Here is a 17,388-nt window from a genome sequence, read left to right as displayed (position 1 = left end):
GCAAAAGGGCTGCCTTCAGAGACAGGTGCTCAAACAGAAACGCCGCATCCATTTATGTCCCAGTGTCAATATGAAAGCAGAGGGCACAATTCTGCAGGGGTATGTAATGCAACTTGGTGTAGCTCAGGAACACACTCAAGCCTACTGGGAGGTGTCTCACCATGCAAATGAACAGGTAACATTAAGACAAGATTTCACTAGGGGTTTTTTTTTTAACTCAACCCCCCCTCCAAACTTAGGCTAGCTTCTGCCCCCCCCCCCCCACCAGAAGCAATCATCTGCTCCACAGGTGAATGTGCACAAATTCTGGCATTCAGTCCTGCTCCTTTTACCCTGCTGCTGAATGCAAAAATGTGTGGACTTGCATAGTACTTCCACACTGGTATTAGGAGAGAAATACAGTCTCTCTGACACCCACACCCACACACTTAAAGCCAAGCACAGGAAAACAATTGTAAGTAACAGCTCCTTCTGTGCCCCATATTCTTCCACTAGCTACTAGCAGGCTTTCCACATTCTCTTTCCAGTTTAGACTACACACCAAATAGTAACATTACTCACACTTTCAAGACCCCTTAACATACACACACTTTAGTGGTGGTGGTAAGTGTTGATAAGTTGTAGTGGACTTACAGCAACCCCCATAGGGTTTTCAAGGCAAGAGACATTCAGAGGTGGTTTTCCCTTGCCTGCCTCTGCGTAGTGACCCTGGAATTCCTTGGTGGTCTCCTATGATCCAAATACTAACCAGGGCCAACTCTACTTAGCTTTTGGAATCTGACAAGATCAGGCTAGTCTGGGCCATCCAGGTCAGGGCTTCACACACTTTAAGTCACCCTATTATTCCTACCATTGGTACAAACCAACTTAACTCCACCATTGGGGTCTAACTTTACTCTGCTTTCAATGCAAGTTTATATGCCATTTGTATCATGAATCCTATGCTAACACGTTGCTTTCTTTCAGGATTTTCTAACCAAACCTGTTTCCCCCAGCAAGCATTAGTGATAAGGGTCCATCATTTCAATACCATTTAGGACTAGAAATTTTTTTAAAACCCTCTTCTGCCACTTTTGACTAGGGATGCTCAAACACCTGCTGGTTCAGCTCACCATCTGTTCGCCAGTCACAAATAGGAGGCAATTGTCCATGTCAGTCGATCAGTTCAGTATTCACAAGGAGTTTAAATCTATTCATCGGGTTGCTTATCAAGTATTCAAACAGTGCTGAGTATTTCACACATGCCTATTCTCACTGAGGCTGGTGTCCGTCCTCCTGTCCCGTAAACCCCCCTCCCTTACAGACCTATCGTTGCTGCATGCCACTTAGATACCATGGCATAAATGAACAGTGAGCAATTCAATTAGTCGGTCAGCAATTATAAGTAAACTTTTTTGAAAGTCTTACCACTTGATGTTTAAGTCCATGTTATCAATGTTATTTCATGCATGCTTTTTTCTGCACAGGCTGATGGTAGCTATAGCTTCCCCCTCAAGTCATTTAATGACCTCCTCTGATCATCCATGACCCTGGGTAAAATCAATCTCACCTACTGCATAGATGCAAAAAGCCCACACCAGGCAAATAAATGAAACTCCACCATTACAAGGAAACAACACTCATCCACTATAGCTACTGTGCAGTGGCAAAACTGTTCAACAGTCATTTGGGGTGGTCAATGGACAGGCAAACAGACTGGACATTCATCTCACAGGTGATTGCAGCTGTCAAACTAGGTATGTTCAACTTTTGAATGCATTTGCTGAGAAATTTGCTGCATCTCTACTTTTAACCTCCTTGATTGGATAGAGAAAGGAATAATGAAAGCCTTAAGAGGTTACCAATCCATGGCAAGTGATCTCGTGATTGCCCCTTAATAATATGGTAGGCAAAAATGGACTAGCCTCTTTGTCTCTTTTCCATTTTAGTACAGTTGGAATCAAACCAAAACACATTTCTATGGATGACACAATTAGTTAGGTATGCATGTAAAGAAATCCTAGTTTTCTTTAGTCAACCATCTTGCTTATCTGTAATTAAAACTGACATTATGATGGTATTTCAATAAAGGTTTGATTATTAAACAGAAGTCTCCTCTCGTTAAGGAATACAGACATGAGCGATGTGCCTATACACAGATGTCATTCATTGCTGTGGAAATCCTGTCTGCTGCCTTCTTCAAGTACATCTTTAAATGCTCTTCCTAATTCGAGAGATGTCAAGGGCACAGATTATTTACAATGATGCCATCAGCACTGAACACCTTTTATGAAAACAACTCCAGTTAAAAATCTGACCTTTTTAGTCTGATGGAACTAGGTGGTTCCCAGCCTTCCACTGCAGCCTTTTTTGAAAGGCCACTTTTCCCATGTTTCATGGCGGCAAACCTAGGTTAACGACTTACGGCAGGGAGTGGGAGACAATTCTGCTTCTCAGGGATATGCACATGTACAAGATGCACAGGGTTTAACAAATATACATTTGCTGTGTACCATATTCTGATTCTACAGATAGAAGCTTGCTAGGCCTCAAAATATTTCCAGATTGAACTCTGACAGACTCACTTCAGCCTTTAGCTTGGTGAATTATGCCTGTATTTTTGAGGAACAGATATCTGTATAATGTGTAGGGTTAGGGTGTCCTTGTGTGAAAACTGGCCTTGTGGCAGAAAGCCATTTGGCCAGTTCAGAAGACATAACAATTTTGCTTAGAAAAAAGACTTATTTTTTTCGGAGAGAGGCAGAGAGCCTACAATGATGCCAAAGAGACTGCTGTACTTTTTATCCATGCTTGTTCCTTAAATCTTAACCCACTATCCAGTCTTTTATATATTCTTTTATAATAAAACCCACAAAAAGGACGCAATGCTTTGGATTCTTTTTATTATTCTGTAGGAGAATAATCTTGTTAATGGATTCTCCCCCTTTTCTGGAGGACTAAGATAGCCAAAGCAAAGGTAACTGGATAGTTTTTGATGGCTTCCTAGATCCTAGTCAATGTAGCTTCCCAAAAGGGGCATCTGTGGCACAGATACATGTAAAACATCAGACATGTATCTGCAAAAACATAATGTGGGTAGGAGATTTTCCAAGGTTAGCTTATTTAGCACTGAAGTGAATGGGTCATCTCTGCCAAAGGTAGCAGGTCTAGAGCTACCTTCAATTCCACCTTTTAGGGAGCTGAAGTCAATGCACAGAGAAGCTGCCAATGTGTCCACACTGGAACACTCCAGATTAGATGTTCCCTGATCTCCCTTCCTACATTCCCGTTTCAGCTGAATTCCCAGTGCTGGGACATAGCAGGAGCCTCATTACCCATGGCTAATTTGCTTCTGGGGCTCAGCTGTGGTGATTTGCTCCAGCAGCATATGAAGGACAAGCATGCTTGAAAAAAACTAAATAAAACCAAGTCAAGTTGACCTTGAGTTGCTCAGACTGGATTGTTCAGAAAACAGGAAAGAGAAGCTTCTCAAGGATGTAGGCTGGATCCTTTTAATTTGCAGTGGGAGAAAATGTAGAAAAAGACATTTCTTGGGGCAACAGCGGTAAAAAATGTTCAGGTTTAAAGTTGCTCTTTTTTTGTTCTGATCAGGTTCCTTGTCCAGCATTAGAGGGAATTGTTCTCCCCTGAGTCCTTTAAGAATGGAGCTAGGTTGACAGCCAATGAGCTGGCTTCAAGGTCTCTCAGGCTATGACTCAGTGTGTGGTAATGTGGCTAGAGTGATACTTTTGAGTATACAAAATGCTTCCCACCCCATTTATTCCTAACTCATTTATCCTCACAACAACTCTGCGAAGCAGGTTAGGCTGCAAAGAAGAGCAGGATCTGAACTTAGATCTCATATGTCTAAATCCAGCCCTGCCTACTGTATCCACACTGACAGTGTGGGCCAAGTTATACTGCCTGATGAGGAACAGGATTCCTGCCAAAACTTAACAGGGCACCCAGGGTATACTCTGCGGCTGTTATAGAGGTAATGGGAAAAGTGAACCACCTGGAATAATCAGTGGGATACATAAGAACTAGAGCATGAACCCATTAGACTATATGCTGTATTAGCTGAATTTATACCTGGGTACCCAAGGTTGGGTGACAAGAAAATATATATAAGTCTTATGTATAAATACTGAAAGTATAATTTATTAGAAGCGCTATATAAAAGTTAAAATTATTTAAAAGCATTAAAATAGCACAATGGCATTTCCTGAGGTTGATAACTATAACCACATACCAAACGCGTTTCGGCCTATGGGGCCTTCATCAGTGGTTAATTAAAACCCTTTGTAAACCTGCACACATTTACAGAAATACATTAATGAATGCAAATACAAACAGTTCAAACCCAACCAGGCATGTGTATATGTTGTAAATTCTATTCTCAATTACTCAAACATCTGGTATAATAGGCTCTTGTTGTAATACTGGTTAGTATAAGTCTCTCAAATACTATGTGTGCAGGTATCAACCTAGTAAAGCAGTCAGTTTTTAGGTTGGGTTTTATTCCCCTCATTTTTTTCTTCCATTTTTATATCCAGATGGAGATTATAGAAATAGAGGGAGAAAGGAAAAGGAGGAAGAGGAACCATATGAGTCAGGTCAGAACTCATGGCTGCATATGGTATGAGTGATCTTTTTCACAAAGAAGTTCTCACATCAAAGCAAAAGAAAAAGTGGCCAGCTACCTCTAAAGATTCCTTTTCAATATAAAAGTCTTATATGGCCTACAGAGAAGCTAAGTGCTAGTGAGCTCCATTCTCCCCCCCACTGCATTTATTTTTGGGACCTTCCTTTATAACATCAAATAAAGATGCTTATCATATCCAAGCTGACTTTAAATTAGTCATCCAGAGGCATGATGTTGGGAAAAATTATGTCATGGGTGAACTCTTGTTCTGTTAGTTTTTGTTATTAAATTATAACTGAATTTAGAAATTGCTAAAATAGTAATTAGAAAAAGAAAAATACAAGCGTCAGTGGAAAATAAAAGGCCACAAATGTTTTAACATATGCCATCAGAAAAATAGGCAAAAATAAGGAAAGCAATGTTCTTGGAAGGGGAGATTTGTCAGTGTGTCCACACTGGATTCACATACTCAAAGAAAATGCAGAGTCCTCGGCATATGTCTGTAAAAAGATGACTAGCATTAATTGGATTTCAGTCTTGCTGAAATTGTCAGTTCAAATTTAATGTAATTTGTAATAAGCAAAATTAGTCCAAAGAATGTGTACAGTAGTATCATGGTATAATCTACTTTAATCATCATTTATATATAGATTTATCTATAGATAGATATAAAGTATCTGTGTTTGAGTGATTTCTATGGACATTTTCCAGGTGGCCCCTGTTTTCCCTAGCCTTGCAGACATCCTTGCCTCTCCTTACACTGACTTGATCCATTTTTCCAGTACAAGAAGCAATTGTGTACCAGTTTTCAATCTGGTTTACAGGATCTTCTTTGGTTGGTTTTGTGCAGCTGCCCATTTTTTCTGAAACATCTCTCCTTCCATTTTGCACATCAGTATGAATTCCCGATGCAACTTGAAAAAAACACAAAAAGAGACAATGCAAAATTCTTCTCCATGGGGCATCAGGAAAGAAAACTCCATTGAAGCCTTGGTGGGGGGCTGCCTTTCTGGAACTGGAAAGCTCACTACTACGTGTACATCCCTTTGCAAAAATAGATTGTCAGATCTTAGCCCTATAAACCAATCCTGCATATGATGCGATGCGGACAAGTCTCTAAGGAAGACTGTTGACCACTGAAGGAAAAGGTGGGAAGGAATTATCAGCAGGACAGGCGATATTGAAGAAATAGGCACTCCCATCTCTCGGAGGACTTTTCCATGCTTACATTTCTTCTGGGCAACCTAGAGCAGTTTGTCAGATTTAGTTTATAGCAAGCCTCCCTCAAGTGGAGACAAATGGTTTGGGCCTCTGCAGACATAACTGACAAAATGAAGACAAATTATCCAGCAAAGTTCACTCTTGTCCCAGGCGGAAGGCCAACCCAATCAATGGAAAAGAAGGGGGAGGGAAGGGCCGTCCAAGTCCACGGCATGCTATAATAAGACCAGCAAGAAGTAGGGAGTTGCACTGCTGACCCTCCCAAGCAGCAGCATCAGTCAAAACCAGGGCAGCGGAAGAGCAAAGAGGCACACAATACAGCCACCATTGTTAACAATGACTAAGACAAGAGGGGAGAGGCCAGGCCAGGCTCCTGGCTCAATTAAGAAGATAGAGATAAAATGGTAAGAAGGAGAGCAAAACAAGAAGAGTGTGGCCTGTTCGTAGCACCGAACTTTTCCTCTGGAGGCTTTTTCACCCTCTTAGAAGCCTTGCTCTGGATGTGACAGGACAGAAGGTATGGAATGGCAGAGAAGGAATCATACAGTGCTATAGTCAGTAGTCCCAAGCATTTCACGTTCCTTCCTGGAAACATCTGATTATGCATTTAAAGAAGAAGCTGCGACCATCCTTCTGACAGATGATTAATGTTAACAGGTAACTTAACTACATCCCAAAGCGATGTAAAGGACAAAATCATACTCTCGGCAAATATCAAATCTACAAGCAAGAAATTTGGATGAACAGTCCAAAATGCATGCGTGTGTGTGCAGCCAGCATGGGAGAAAAGAGTCATTAATTCCCCCCTTCACTAATAGCCAAAATCATGCTGGGGGGCAAGAAAGGCTTTTGCCCAGACACTATGTTACAACAAAACCAGAACAAGATGAAATGTAAGTTTTTTGAAGTCACAGCATTAACATAAGACCTTCCCACCTGGGTCAGCTTTTCTCCGGTTGCATAATATTGATCGCTTTCTCTTCCTACAAACTGGTCCCCAGGCAGAATTTATTCTTGCTCCTACAGAGAAAAGTACACATCTTTGCTGTCTCCATTTTATACAGTTAAGTAGCTCATTTACTGACTAGCCAGACATGGTTTAATTTCAGCAAAAATATTCAAACTGAATTGGAGGCTATTTGCAAAAGGGTTCTCACATTGTATCTCATTAACCATACAAGAGCCCTATGGGATAAATTATTCCCTTTTAACAAGTATGACACTGAGCCAGTATGATGCAATGGTTAGAGTATCATACTACGGAGACCTGGGTTCAAATACCTACTTCACCATGAAATTCACTGTGTGACCTTGGGTCTCACATTATTTTAGCTTAATCTACCTTATAGGGGTGCTGTGAGGCTAACATGAGGAGGGGCATGTGAAGGACCAGATAGGTCCCGCCTCCTCCTAACAAAGACCAGTGAGAGCTGGTGGAAGATTGGGGAGAGTCCATTGGAAAACAACAATTGGGAGTTGGTAGCTAGGCAGTGAGAGGGGTAGACAGTCTGGCTGGTTGAGTGAAGCTGCGGTGAAGATCAGCTTAAAACTAGCTGCCTAAAAAGAGTCAATTTGTAATACAAGATCCAAAATGCTGGAATAGGGGAACAGTTCAAACATTCAGTGGAAACGAAATGTATCTTCCACCTTACTTTCTTCAGTGTTATGTTCAAACCATAAATAAAAGTTAACTCCTTGTTTGATTCTGTGTGTCTCAAGGAAAGAAACACCACACATCAGTGAAGATCTCAATCTATATATGTTTAGGATATGAATAAATGATGGCAGTGTGTGAACAGAACAGTGTTTGAGCCCCCAACCCCAATTACTCTGTGAAGTGTTTGAGTAAGGGCCTGTTATTAAAGGGGCAGGGCTACCCTGTCTGCTGATGTCTCTGTGAGTGAGAGAAAGGGCCCGAGAGAGGAAATGGTAATGGCTCTCTAAAGATGTTAGGCAAGAAGGGTAGTAATGTGTGACAGCCTGATCTACTTGTAACCCGGAATGTGAGAGAAAGAGGTGTAAAGGGGGATAGGCAGGCACTCCATGTGACTGGAGAAGGCGTCACAGGGAGAAACCCAAGCTCCTTGGAGGAAGGGTAGAATAAAAATGCAATAGTTAGATTGCCAGTCACTCACTAATCCATGGCTTAACTGGATTCCATCCACTGATCCACCTTGGCTTTGTCGGCACTCTCTAACGTTGGGTCCTTTTGGCGGGGAGACAATTGGGCTACAAGTATTTAAATAAAATAACTTGCATGACTACAGTGGAGTAATCCATTATAAAACACTGTTCTTAAAACAACAAGCTGACAGCCCCTGGTGGAGTCCAGGAAAAGATTATTCCCCACAGGCTATGTGTAAATTTTGTTGACGTCTCTGGTGGGTGCACACTCTACATAATACCAAATATTAGGATCAATAAAATAATGGTGTGTGATCTAGCAAGTTTACTAAAACTGTTCCTTAGGCTGGATTTTTAAAAGGTTTTTTTTTTTTTTTTTTAAGAGAAAGAAAAGTTCCACAGGACATGGTGGTGACTCCTGGTCATGCCTACATTGTGTGTTAGGTACAGAACTGCTTCAAATGGTGCTAGTTTCAAGTTAAACCCAGCCAGAGTGGTGTAGTGGTTAAGAGCGGTGGTTTGCAGTGGTGGACTCTGATCTGGAGAACTGGGTTTGATTCCCTATTCCTCCACATGACCAGCAGAGGCTAATCTGGTGAACTGGATTTGTTTCCCCACGCCTACACATGAAGCCAGCTGGGTGACCTTGGGCTAGTCACAGCTCTCTTAGAGCTCTCTCTGCCCCACCTACCTCACAGGGTGTCTGTTGTGGGGAGAGGAAGGGAAGGTGAGTGTAAGCCAGTTTGATTCTCCCTTAAGTGGCAGAGAAAGTCGGCATATAAAAACCAACTCTTCTTCTTCCTCTTCTTGTCTTTTAGCCAAGAGGCAATAAATCAATTAAAATCCATAGGCATTAAATTTCTCCCAGAGCAGGGTGGCCACTTTGCAGTTGGATCCTCCTTGAGATCTTACTACATTAAGCTAATTGCTGATTTATGATGACAGTAATGGTCCCAGTTTCCACCCACACCACCAGAACAGGATACCACAAAGCTCAGCCAGAATTGTGTCCCAGAGCCCAACAACATCCCGAATGCCTATGAGCTGCTTGTTCTTGCAATCCCCAAGAAGACAGGAGGTCACTAAAAATGGTTGATTAATCACCAGCTTCTCTGTGCAGCAATCTGCTTTAAGCCAAAGTAAAAGCACTTTGCTTAATGAAATCACTGCTGATAGAAAAGTGAGAAGGGACGGGGAAAGAGAAGAACTGAGTCTATTGGAAGAGCCAGACCAGCCTGCCTTACTATCCTCCTGTCTGAACCTTCTCCAATGAGTAATCTTCATTTTACTAAATTCATTTTGAGCTCTTAAGAAATTACTCAACTCAGCATGGTTCTTAGGACCCTTTAGGGCACATACACCCAGGAAAATGCTACCTAAGACCCTCTACACACCAAGAATGCCATCTACTACATGCAGCCCAAACCACCACCACCTACTATTTGTTTGTGTGCTGCTTGGTTAAAAGGTATTTTAAATATCTTTCCCCATTTTTATATGAAATTTGAGACTGCTCCACTTAGACACTTCTGCTCTCATGGGGTGGGGGGATTAGTGGCCACCTATTCCCAAAACTCACTACCTACATAATGGGAAACATAACTAGCAAGATCTAATTACCCAACTCAACCACAGGAATCCCAGGGTCCGTGTGGCTACTACATTCCACCTATAGGAATGGGCAAGAATCCCCACATAGCTCTAGCACCTGGAATGGTTTCACATACTTCTGATTGAGCACTAAGGACATCTTTTACTGAATATCAGGCTCCCTGTACATCTCCTTGACATCTCCCTGCCCAGTTAGCCACCCCAGTCATTGGATTAATCTAGTCTCTCTTCTAAACTTTGTATCCTGGCCAGCTCAGTTGCCCAACATAGCCAGTATCAGAAAGGCAAAGGTGAAGTTAGAGTCTAGACCACATTCACCAGGGGACCAAGATGTGAATTTGGCCCTGATAGAAGGAGGCCTGGCAAAGGAATTTCTTAAAAGAGAGGCCTCTATGAGAGGCCAATCTCATGGGAGAGAGAGAATGAAGTTCATGGACAAGATCAAGGGAGGAGGTATAGGCAAGTTTGCAATCACTCTGCCAGGATAGATACTGAATGGTGTAGTGATTAAGAGCAGCGGATTCTAATCTGGAGAACCAGGTTTGTTTCCCCACTCCTACACATGAAACCTGATGGGTGACCTTGGGCTAGTCACAGTTCTCTTTGAACTATCTCGCCTCACCTATTGAGTTGCCAACCTCCAGGTACTAGCTGGAGATCTCCTGCTATTACAGATGATCTCCAGCCAATAGAGATAGTTTCACCTGGAGAAAATAGCCACTTTGGCAATTGGACTCTATGAAATTGAAGTCCCTCCCCTACCTAAAACCCGCCCTCCTCAGGCTCCACCCCCAAAACCTCCCGCCGGTGATTAAGAGGGACCTGGCAACCCTACTCACCTACTTCATAAGGTGTGTTGTGGGGAGAGGAAGGAAAGGAGTCTGTAAGCTGGTTTGATTCTCCTTAAAAGGTACAGAAAGTTGGCATATAAAAACCAACTCTTCTTCAAGAGAGAGACACCCCAGCCACAAAGTCTGGTTACACTAGACAGCAACTACTTCATCTTTCAAGTAGAATTGCTGTGAAGGCTAGAGACTGTTTATATTTTGTTTTGCTGTTCCATTCTATGTTTCCCATATTTCATCCCTTTCCTTAATAAACATGATTTGATTTTCTAAAATAGGGTGTAAAAGATCATGTGGTTTTATGGTAGAATGGTAAACACAACTTCAGAGAGATGGTCCTTTTCAAATTCTTCTTTGGTAACTTTAAAGGGTCTAGAGCTCAGGGCAGGCGCAGCTGTGCTGACATCTACCTATTCCTGCTTATACCTGGTTTGGGGGACTGACATAATTAAGGACCTGGAGCACTAGAGAGTGTATAAGCACTCAAGCCTGAACTACTGTCTCAAGAACCTTCTCATGCAGATGTAAGAAGCCCTTAGGAAGAGTTCTGGACAACTGAATTGTCATGCTCAATCTATCTGGCTTCTTCCTGGCAGGTGGGTAAATGGTCAGCTGCATCCTGTTAATTTGTCTCCATGAAGGGAAACTGTCTCCTTTCAGTCTGAAATTCAAGGAGTTTATTACTTTGTTCCCAGAGAATACCATTATTTATCTGGGGGACAGTGTCTCTTGTGTGTTAAACAAGTTATCATAAGCACATAAGAAAGGCCATGCTGGATCAGACCAAGGCCCATCAAGTCCAGCAGTCTGTTCACACAGTGGCCAACCAGGTGCCTCTAGAAAGTTCACAAACAAGACAACTGCAGCAGCATTATCCTGCCTGTGTTCCAAAGCACCTAATATAATAGGCATATCCTGCATTTCCTTATCACAACACCTACTACCTCCAAACAGATGCTCCAGTTATTTTCATTTAAGCATCTCTACTCCAATGCTGTAGCACTTTGGCTTTCCCACCTTCTGTACAAAAGAATTCCCGCTTGTATTGAGGAGTCACTGTGCATCATGTCCAAGTGCCCATTTGGCTGTTGAGACATCTCCTTGCTTTTGTAATCTGCCTGGTCTTGAAGCTGGAATCTGTACTCGTATAGACAGCATTGGCATGTCTGTAACAACCAGCATGAAAAATCTCACCTCCTCACACAGACAAGGACAGTAAAACAGCTAATTCTTAATTCCTTCTGAATTGCAGGATGAAACATGATATGTTTGCATTGATCTGGAAAGCCAAAGATTCAAACACCAGCTCAACTCCTTGTCCAAATCTCTGTGTCAACGGAACTGCCCTTACCGTGTTCCTTCGCCTTTCACTAGCTCTGGTAGCTAGACAACTCCAGTCCTTCTTCATGGCCCCTCAGAATTTACACAACACAATAATTGAGATGGCATTAAATCCTTAACACAATCTGGAGAAGCAGCTCAGGATCCCAACCCATCCCTACATGGTTGCTGGCACCAGCTTCTTCACACCAGGTCTGCGGACCTCATTCCACTATCTCAACACTGCTATCCTGCTCATCCTGTGTCTATTTGGATACAAAGCCAACTTTGACCAGAATCTGCTTAGCATCTCAGAGCAGAAACAGAACCCCCCCACACACACACAACTCATCTGTCTTGCAGCACAACAACAGCCCCCAGGCGCTCCATTCTATATGCTTCATTTGGACAGAGAGACAGATGAGACCGAATAGCATGCAATTAATCCTCTCAAAACAAAGGGATTTCCAAGCCAGGAGAGCAAAAAAAAAGTCCCAGAAATGGACAAACAGGGAAGGAGTGTCCATGCATACATAAGAATTCAATAGTGCAGTTGAATTAACAAGATGCAGCATCCCTGTAGGGCAAAACTCTGAGCACTGGAAATATCATGTCAAGTGCAGAATAGGAAAGCTGGTCTACTTAAAGTCTGGTTTGGTCCCATTCAGCTCCCCTCCTCCCCCAAGTAAATCCACCAGAAGAACAAGTGGGAAATGCTTTGTGCTGGTAACTTCAATTATGACTAAGGAATAGGACATCAGGGTGAAAAATTGGCTGACTCGAGGCCGAAATAGACAAGTTATCGATGTTATCAGAGACAAATATATGGGAGAAAGAATGTTGAGATGTGGGGGGAGGCAAGGCTGGGTAAGGGGACATTCCCTTTGAATACACACACACCGCCTCAAATACAGATGTTACTATATAGCTTGCAACACTTACCACCTGCATACATTGCCACACAACACACACACACATGCAATGTGCATACATACACAACTGCTAATCTCAAACCAGATTATTTTCCAGAGAAAGAACAGGTGTGCTATTTAGACAGATGAGAAAAATCCCTGCCTTTCTGATTGCTACAAGTACCTGCTGTGGGTTTGAGCTCCCTGGTAGCCAAGTTGTTCATGAAATGCCAAAACCTGTTACTGTACCACAACCTCAGTTGCCGTGCTTCCCAGCAGACAAACAGGTGAGGGTGATCACACCTCCGTTTTTCCTCCTGCACACTTGGCCTTTCCTTTAGCACTGAAAGGGGTTTTTAATCACAACCTCTCTGTGGGATGTGGGGGGAGGCCAGATGCTAGTGTTCAACCATATACATAAATATGCTTGGCATTCCTAGTGGGTGGCCTGGAAGAGACGATATGAGCTACTGCAGCTTTTTTACCTGTCACTGTAACGGAGCGAAGTAAAATTATGCCTTGATGGGGTCCCAGAGCACAATGTAGGCTGTTTCTATAGTGATCATTTACCCACTGCCAAAATGCAGCTGTCTCTGGGGTTGTGTGCACCAGCTGTTCAGCATCAACAACATGACAAAGGATTTGCCAGGATTGGAGTTCTTGCTGCACACTCCAGGGAGGTGCAGTGGAGGCAGAGTGGTTACTAGACTGGGTGTTTGTGTAGCCAGGACTTGAGGACCAACTTTATCATAGATAGAGCTGGGGAAGTCAAAAAAGGGCAAGAGTCCAGTAGCACCTTAAAGACTAACAAAAATATTTTCTGGTAGGGTATGAGCTGGGGAAGATTGGGAAATCAAGAAGTGGCAGGGCTTGGATGTTCATGACTCACATTCCTGTCTATTTCACATCTCACATTCCTGCCTAAATCAAACCTAAACATCATGGACAAAGATCTGTGTGGAGTGAACAGAAAAGCACAGCCAGTCACATATTATTTATCTGCTGCAAGTTCCAGTCCCTCCCGGAGGAGCTGTAAACTGGATACAGACAATTGTTTTCATGAGAATTGAAGGTGATGTGATAGGGCCATCATTACCTACAGCACTCACACCAATTTCTTCTGCCCCGCTATCATTTCTGATCAGAGGTTTTGCAGATATTTGTAGTGCTTCAAAAACCTGGAAAACCTGTTTTGCAAAAGATGACGAGACTCAAGCAAGTGTGTGCATCGGGAAACTATGGTCTTATTGTATCACCTTTTATTCTCTTTGAAATTATTGCCTTCTAGAATAGATCTGGAGAAAAGCAATGCACATGCACAGCTAATAATGAATTTCCAGAACCTGATTACTATTACATTTGTACTATGCACCTACCCTCAATCCCTGCAATAACTCACATCGTGTGTGATGGTTGCAGGACTGTTGATTTTATAGCACTGCTTTGATTTCTGGGTGGCTGCACTGGATTTACACACATAAGTAGGCACTCAGCAGCTGCATGAAATATACCTGTGTGGAGGATGTTCTGCATGGCAAGACAGGCACTTTCACTGCCATTTACCTCTTAGGTCTACCAGTATTCCCAGTACCCCCTGCATGATGCCCAAAGAAAGATGCAGAGGCTGAGGCATGGTGAAAATGGCCAGATCTGCACCGCAAGTGGCTACACATGAATTAAGGCCACTTTAAAGTTATCCATTTTAAGCAACTGCTTGTTCATGAGAATCAGATATTTCCTGCATGAGGACCAATATCCACAGCCCATAAAGCAAGTATTTGTGAGTACAGAGGTACACCAGCCTACCTAAAACGGCTACCGTTACAGAACTGCTGGAAGTGGCTAACAGAAGACGGCTCTGTTCATAACTGTTTTGTGGCTTCCTCAATGGCATTGGGTCCTGGATAACTTTGGAAATGAGGTAAGATCAAGACATAGTCTGACCAGGTTCTAAAACCAATAATGCTTTCAATCAAACCAGCGTTTTATCTGAGTTAGGCATGCTGTGAGTAAAGGGGATTGCATTTTTATTGGCATCTTACTAGTATTGTAAGCACAGTGATGAATGTATGTAGAACATTTTGCCAGAACTCCATCAATACTTCTCAGGCACTCCCAACTGTTTTGTTCCAGCTCACTTTCACTGTGGGCGCTTTCACCCATCCTGAATAATGCACTTTCAATCCACTTTGCAGCTGAATTTTAGACTGTGAAATGGCAAAATCCATTTGCAAATGATAATTAAAGTGGATTGAAAGTGCATTATTCAGGATGAGTGAAAGCGCCCTATGTGTCTGGAACAGCTAAGGCTGGGTGTCACACTTACAAAATAAAGTGTTTCTGGGAGAACCTCTTCCCCAGTCCTCTCCTGCACTTGCTCACTATAGGCTAATTTCACATAGCCATCCTGCTCAACAATAGAAGTTAATTGGCCTTGTATAAATGGGGCAACACACATCTAGTGTTATGTCTCCCAGTGCATGTGAAACCTCTTTGAGAAGTGGGTCAAACCAAGTGTGGCAAGTTACAGTCTGGACTCACGCAACAGCCTGACTTGGTTCTAGTGAGCGACGTGGGCCTGCCTTTTGTCATCATCATCACGGCTCCCCATTTCTTCTGTAGAAGCACCAGAAAATGATGCCAGCACAGCCTAAGCAGGAGCGATTTCTTTGCACGGAGGGCTCCATCAAAGTGCTAAAGTGCAGCTCATGCCTGTATACTCCGCATACGTGGGGGTAAGTCACACTATAGCAAGTGTTTCATTGCTTTTTCTTCATCTCTCCCCCCCCCCTTAGTCTTCTGACTAACTGCCTCTTTGCCTACCAATAACACACATAGCAGCTGTGTCTGGGAAGCTATTGCAGAGATGGGGATGAATGATTCAGGGGAGATGGTGCTAACGGCTAGGAGAGGGAGAGATCTGACCTAAAATTGAGATGAAGACATAAACTAAACACCTGAAAAGGATGGGCCAGGGTAAGTGGCTAGCATGGAAGGAGGGACAGGGTCAGATCATGACCTGCCTGGAGCAAAAGCAACAACCAACCTAAAGATTCTTAGGCACTAAACATACCGATTTAATAACATGCTTTCTTGCAGAAGCTTAAAAATGCGAAGTTTCGCTTGCATAAAGAATCTGGTTGAGTTGTCGATGGAAATGGGCAGAAAATGAGTTCTGATGTCTAGAACAGCCATGAGGCATGGCTCCTTACAAGTAATAATGAAATAGGGATTTATTTGGAAAGCAAAGGGTTCTTGTTGTCCATTGTGCCTCACCTTCCCCTCACGTAAAGCGGATCCAAGGGGATCTTCCTGCCAAACAGAGTGCTGCGAAATCAAGGCGGAAGGCTGTCTCTGGACAGCAAAGGATTCCCAGCACAATGCTTACAGCTCCCCAGAAGGTCACAGCCTGAGAGGGGCTCTAGTCTTATTTTTCCACTTGAGTTTTTATTTGAAATCCATATGGATGTGTTAAAGTCACCGGAGAGATGGAAAGTTGTGTGGGCTTTGTATTCCTACTCAGCTCAAAATATCTCCTTTCATCACATCTCTGCGGGTGAACAGCCCATTCTGCAGGCACCGAATCGTTAGAGTGACATTTAGGGGCAGCAGGCACCGGGGGGAAAATTGATCTACAAACCGAGCAGAGATTCCAGCGGGCGAACAAGCACCATGGACAGCATCCGGTTTCTGGAGGGGTTTTACTAGTCCCCCTGTGTGCAGGAATCCTTGCCTACCAGGGCCCTTTGCAGGGTGAAGGCCCAAACTCTGAGTGCCTGGGATCACCCCTAGGCTATCCGTCCTAAACGCAACTCAGACGCAGCTTGGAGCGGTTCGGTGACAGAGGTCTGGACGAGACCCCTCTAACGTCACCTGCTGGAACCCCACTGGGCCATCGCTGTTCACTCATTTGACATATATGGAAGATCCTGTTATCCAACACACACACACACACACACACACAGCCAACACGTTGACGTGCACCTTAGGAAAGCAACGGGCCCCACACGTCAAAGGACAAAGTGGATGAAATGTCGCCCGTCCATCCTCCACTTTCTCCAGGCAGAAGTTCGTGCAGGGACCGACTGGCCGACCTCTAGGCTCCCCAGACGGCGGCGAGGGGGCAGAGAGGGGACTCCGTCGGTGGGGCGCCTGGGTGTGTTGGGGGGGAGGGGACGCTGTGAGAAATGTTTCAGGGCTGGGACCCCGCCCCCCCCTACCCACTTGACCGGCTGTTCGCTGCCCGAGGGATGCTACACCTTCGCCTCCCCCAGCCCAGCCGGCGCCCCCGGAGCAGAGGGCGCCGCCGGCCCGGGAGGGACTCACCCGTCAGCTGGTCGTAGGAGCCGTCGAGGTCCCGCGAGTCGGAGAAGCTCTCTTTGCGGCCCTTGCCGCGCATCTTGCGGCGCCCAGGAGTCCCGGGGCGCCTCGCCACAGTCCGGCGCCGGGACGGGACGGGGCGGGACGGGCGCCGCCTGCGCGCCTCTTCTTCCCGGGCCCCCCTCCCCCTGGCGCCCGGTGCGGATCCTGCGGCCGGGCCGGGGCAGGCGGCGTCCAGCTCCCCGGCAACAGGAGAGGCGAGAGCCGGCGCCTCCCCCGCCCGCTTCTGCGCGCAGCCCCGCCTCTCCCGTTCACACGATCGCCGTGGGGGGAGTGAGGGCGACCTCTGCCCTCGGAGCCGCTCCGTTTCTGGCTCGGGGCCCCCGCCTCACGCCCACGGGGTTCCCGGAAG

At 44.4% G+C, this 17,388-nt stretch overlaps 1 protein-coding gene across 1 annotated transcript in view; it reads right to left on the bottom strand.

The window, feature by feature from the left end:
- The window catches only part of KCNIP2 (potassium voltage-gated channel interacting protein 2), a 132,298-nt gene extending 115,234 nt beyond the window's left edge, over window positions 1-17,064 (bottom strand). Inside the window, exon 1 of the mRNA XM_056849581.1 lies at window positions 16,983-17,064. Coding sequence (XP_056705559.1) covers window positions 16,983-17,055 — 73 coding nt within the window. The 5' untranslated portion in view covers window positions 17,056-17,064. The remainder of the gene's footprint in view (window positions 1-16,982) is intronic.
- Between the last annotated feature and the right edge of the window lie 324 nt (window positions 17,065-17,388).

Source organism: Euleptes europaea, chromosome 5 (genome assembly GCF_029931775.1).
Source record: "Euleptes europaea isolate rEulEur1 chromosome 5, rEulEur1.hap1, whole genome shotgun sequence".
NCBI lineage: Eukaryota > Metazoa > Chordata > Lepidosauria > Squamata > Sphaerodactylidae > Euleptes > Euleptes europaea.
The sequence above is the reverse complement of the archived record's forward strand: the minus strand, read 5'-3'. Positions and strand labels throughout refer to the sequence as shown.